Source organism: Triticum dicoccoides, unplaced genomic scaffold (genome assembly GCF_002162155.2).
Source record: "Triticum dicoccoides isolate Atlit2015 ecotype Zavitan unplaced genomic scaffold, WEW_v2.0 scaffold34046, whole genome shotgun sequence".
Classification (NCBI taxonomy): domain Eukaryota; kingdom Viridiplantae; phylum Streptophyta; class Magnoliopsida; order Poales; family Poaceae; genus Triticum; species Triticum dicoccoides.
The window spans coordinates 1-4,387 of record NW_021264623.1 but is presented as its reverse complement, the minus strand read 5'-3'; the positions used below and the strand labels follow the sequence as shown (position 1 = coordinate 4,387).

Genomic DNA, 4,387 nt, shown 5'->3' with positions numbered 1-4,387 from the left:
ATTGTCGAGATTAATTGAATTAGCCCCTTTAATTTATATATATTGGTATAGAGGATGACGCGTCTCGAGCTGAGATGATGGTTGGTTGCCATGGGAAGCCGCCGCCGCTCTGTTTTTTCTTAGCTAGCTTAACGAATGAAGATATAAAAAGGAAAAGATGAGGAGGAAATGAGTGACGGAGAGAGGTGGGTGAAAAGATAAGGTTGGAAAGGGAAAGACCGATGGACACCACAAGGGACAACAATGTTGTCTGGGGGAGGCGAACGACGCGGATGAGTTTGTGAATTGAACCTTTTTACCGGTCTTAAACTCCGCCGCACCGTCAAATGGTAAAATCGCTCCCCGCAAAAAATATAAAAAAAAGGTAAAATCGGAACTTGCCAAACTTTCATGTTTAGCTCACCCCACATAGCCACAGCTGAGTAAATGATGCAAATGATTGGGCCACAAGGAGCCGAACCGACCAATCAATAATACTGTCTGCGCGTGATCCACGTTCCCATCACGGCTGCAGGCCTATCTATAGATCAGATTTGGCGATATGAATCTGCATGCATGCTGGATTTATATTTTTTGACAAACATGCTGTTGGATAAATTGATTCTATCTTCCTTCCCTACTTATAAACCCCCAAAAGCAATACACGTACGAGGTCAAGCACAACCACCGTAAATAATCCCACGGAGAAAACACAGGCGCAAAACAATGGAGGCGAGCGGCACGGCTGAGGCTCGCCGGCCACCGCACGTGGCAATGCTGGTGACGCCCGGGATGGGCCACCTGATCCCGCTCGCGGAGCTTGCCAAGCGCCTGGCCGCGCGGCACGGCGTCACGGCCACGCTCATCACCTTCGCCTCCACGGCGTCCGCCACGCAGCGGTCCTTCCTCGCCTTCCTCCCGGCCGCCATCTCCTCCGTGTCCCTTCCGCCCGTCGACCTCTCCGATCTGCCACCCGGCGCCACCATCGAGACGCTCATGTCCGAGGAGTGCGCCCGCTTGGTGCCGGCGCTGACGGGGGTTCTGTCGGGGCTCAGGGAGACGACGCGGCTGGTGGCCTACGTGACCGATCTCTTCGGGACGGACTCGTTCGACGCTGCCGTGGCCGCCGGCGTGCCGAGAAGGTACCTGTTCCATCCGGGGAACCTGCATGGGCTAACGTTCATCCTCCACCTCCCGGAGATCGATGTTTCCATGCCCGGTGAGTTCCGGGACCTCGCTGAGCCCGTCAGTCTGCCCGGCTGCGTCCCCATCCCGGGGCCGGACGTCATGTCGCCGTTCCAGGACAAGTCTGACCCCTGCTACCGGTGGATGGTGCACCACGCCAAGCGCTACCTAGAATCCGAGGCCATCCTGGTGAACTCCTTCGACGCCGTCGAGCCGGACGCTGCCAGGGTGCTCTCTCACCCGGAGCCCGGGCGCCCTCCGGTGTACAACATCGGTCCACTCATACGGGCCGACGCCGGCGAGGAGCCGCGCGCTGCGTGCCTGGACTGGCTCAACCGGCAGCCGCCCAAGTCCGTTATCTTCGTCTCGTTTGGCTCCGGAGGCTCGCTACCGGCGGAGCATATGCGTGAGCTGGCCCTCGGGCTGGAGCTCAGCGGGCAGCGCTTCCTGTGGGTGGTGCGGAGCCCGAGCGACGAGGGGAACGTGAACGCCAACTACTACGACGCCGAGAGCAAGAAGGACCCCCTAGCCTACCTCCCGGAGGGGTTTGTGGAGAGGATCAAGGACGTCGGCCTCCTGGTGCCGTCGTGGGCGCCGCAGACGGAGGTGCTCGCTCACGAGGCCACGGGAGGCTTCTTGGTGCACTGTGGGTGGAACTCGGTCCTGGAGAGCCTGGTGCACGGCGTGCCCATGGTCACGTGGCCGCTCTTCGCCGAGCAGCGGCAGAACGCCGTGATGCTTTCGGAGGGTGTTGGGGTCGCCTTGCGAGTGCCGGCGACAAAGAGGAAGGAGGAAATTGCGGCGGCAGTGAGGGAAGTAATGGCTGGCAAAGGGAAAGCCGCCCAGGTGAGAGCTAATGTGGCGGCGCTGCAGAAGGCGGCCAAGGAAGCTCTTCTTGAAGGCGGTGCCGCCACGACCGCTCTGGATGAGGTGGTGCGCAAGTGGACATGCGGCGAGTATTGCTAGATGTAAGCAAACCTACCAATACATCTCGCTCCTTCTGCCCGTGTGCATCGTGATGATGATGTGTCATTTTTTAAGAAATAATAAAACATCTCTCTTCCTCAATGATGGTGTACGACACTTTCGAGAGTGAATTTTTAGGTCTTGAATCTCTCCATTCCAAACTTCACAATGTCTAATAGATGAGCCAGCCCGAACGCTTTACCGTTAAGAAGCTAAATTCAGGAAACCGCCGCAGTGCAATTTGGTGAAGCGAGGGAAACACAGCTCCACGTTTTCATGAACAGTTTTGCTAAGTCTAAGTCAACTTAGACTTTGTTATGTCTCACTCAGATACTAATATTCCATTGATCTTGCATTGAGATTTGTACAAAAGTTTCTTTTCAGTTTTTTTCCTTTTGCTTCCCATATACTATATCACATTACTGAGACCTCAGTTGACTGAGACCTAGACACATCCTTTCATCAATCTGAAGTTCCTCTTATTTACGACAGGGGTTGGTCTGAACCCTTCTAGAAATTGTCTAAAATCTCCATAATACTTCTAGCCTCCACTTTGCATGCCTTAAAGAACAACAAACTATCGTCGGGAAACAATAGGTTCAATATCCCGGGGCTCCCTTTGGCCACTTTAAGGGGGGTAATCTATCCTCGGCTAATCTCCTTGTTCAGCAAACAAGACAGCCCTTCCGCCACAAAGAGGAACAAATAAGGACTCAGCGGGTCTCCTTGTCGCAGTCCTCTCGAGGGGATGAACGGATCCAGAAGCTCTCCATTGTATTTAATTGTGTACCTCACAGATTTCACACAACTCATCACCCATCCTACCTCAGGGTGGACATGGTCCGGGCCGGTCCGGTCCCTGACCGAGCCGTCGTGTGGACCGGCCGTCGGCGGTCCGGACCGGACCGGACCGAGCAGCGTCGCGGTCCTGTTTTCAGGGACCGGACCGCAGCGACGAAAGCCCGAGCCGGACCGAGCGGCTCGTTTGGACCGGCCGGTGGTCACCACAGAGCTCGCGCCGGAGCACGGCGACGCGGGGAGGACGCTGGAGGCAGAGGGGCTCGTCGTGGAGGTGTCCGGCGACTTCTATGACTCACGGTGGACGGCACGGTGGCCAGGCAGAGCTCGGGAAGCAACAGCCACGAAGAATCTGGCACGACGGCCAGTGCATGACGGCCAGTGTGCAGCGGCGGTGTAGGGCCTCCCGCTTCAAGTTCTACCTTCCAGGTGATAGATCCGGGCGTGGCGCATCCAGTAGACATGCTTGCCAGCGTCAGGGAGGCCGGTGGCCGCGCGGATGAATGACGGCGGCGCTGACCAGTGCACGACCGATGCGCCCGCCACGCAGCTCCGGCCACGTGCTCGCCACGCGCCTGCCACGACGTCGACACGCCCCCGCCACGCCCCTGGCACGCCCTGGGCACGCCCCCGCCTCGTCCCGACATGCCCCTGCCATGCTCCCGCCATGCCACAGCTCGAGTTCGCCGGTCCGCTCGGTCAGACCGAGCTTTAACCGGACCGGACCGAGGGATTTTCGGTCCCATTTGCAGGGCCCGGACCGGCTGGATTTCATGCCGGGCCAGGACCGAGCCTGGCCGGACCGAGCGGGCCACGAGCCGGTCCTAAAGACCGCTCGTGCCGTCCACCCTGAATCCTACCCATCTTTTGTCAAAGCCTAGTTTCAAGAGGGCCGCTTCCATAAAACCCCAGTCAACCCTATCACATGCTTTTGCCAAATCCAACTTGAAGGCACAGTGAGTATTAGATGCTCGCCTGCTATGCTGAATTTTATGGAAACACTCAAAGGCGATCATGGCATTATCCATGATCAAGCGACCGGGTATAAAAGCAATTTGTGTCTCTAAGATCAGATCATCAAGAAGTGGTCTCAGCCGGTTCACCATACACTTGAAAATCACCTTATAAATCAAGTTGCAAAGGCTAATGGGTCGGAAGTCTTTCAAATATTCTGGATTGTTGTTCTTTGGTATGAGCACTATGACCGTGTTATTGATCCCTTCCGGCATAACTCCTTCTTTACAAAATTTCAGGACCGCATTTATCACATCTTTCTTAACAATACTCCAATTCCTTTGGAAAAATCTGGCTGGAAACCCATCCGGCCCGGGGGCTTTCAGCGGGCCAATTTGGAAGTGTGCGTCGCTGACCTCCTTCGTCGTGAAATCCTTAAGCAGGGACTCATTCATCACACCTGTGACCCTCTCGTTCATGCAGTCCACTATCACCTTTGGGTCTA

At 56.2% G+C, this 4,387-nt stretch overlaps 1 protein-coding gene across 1 annotated transcript; it reads left to right on the top strand.

Annotated features, from left to right (window-relative positions):
- Nucleotides 1-600: 600 nt before the first annotated feature.
- On the top strand, nt 601-2,232 carry LOC119345918 (UDP-glycosyltransferase 72B1-like). Its single transcript, XM_037615738.1, has one exon. It carries the CDS (start codon nt 706-708, stop codon nt 2,128-2,130), a length of 1,425 nt encoding a protein of 474 aa, XP_037471635.1. The 5' UTR covers nt 601-705; the 3' UTR covers nt 2,131-2,232.
- Nucleotides 2,233-4,387: the final 2,155 nt, after the last annotated feature.

Coding starts and splice junctions, on each gene's coding strand:
- LOC119345918 (XM_037615738.1), top strand. CDS start 706: ATGGAGGCGAGCGGCACGGCTGAGGCTCGCCGGCCACCGCACGTGGCA.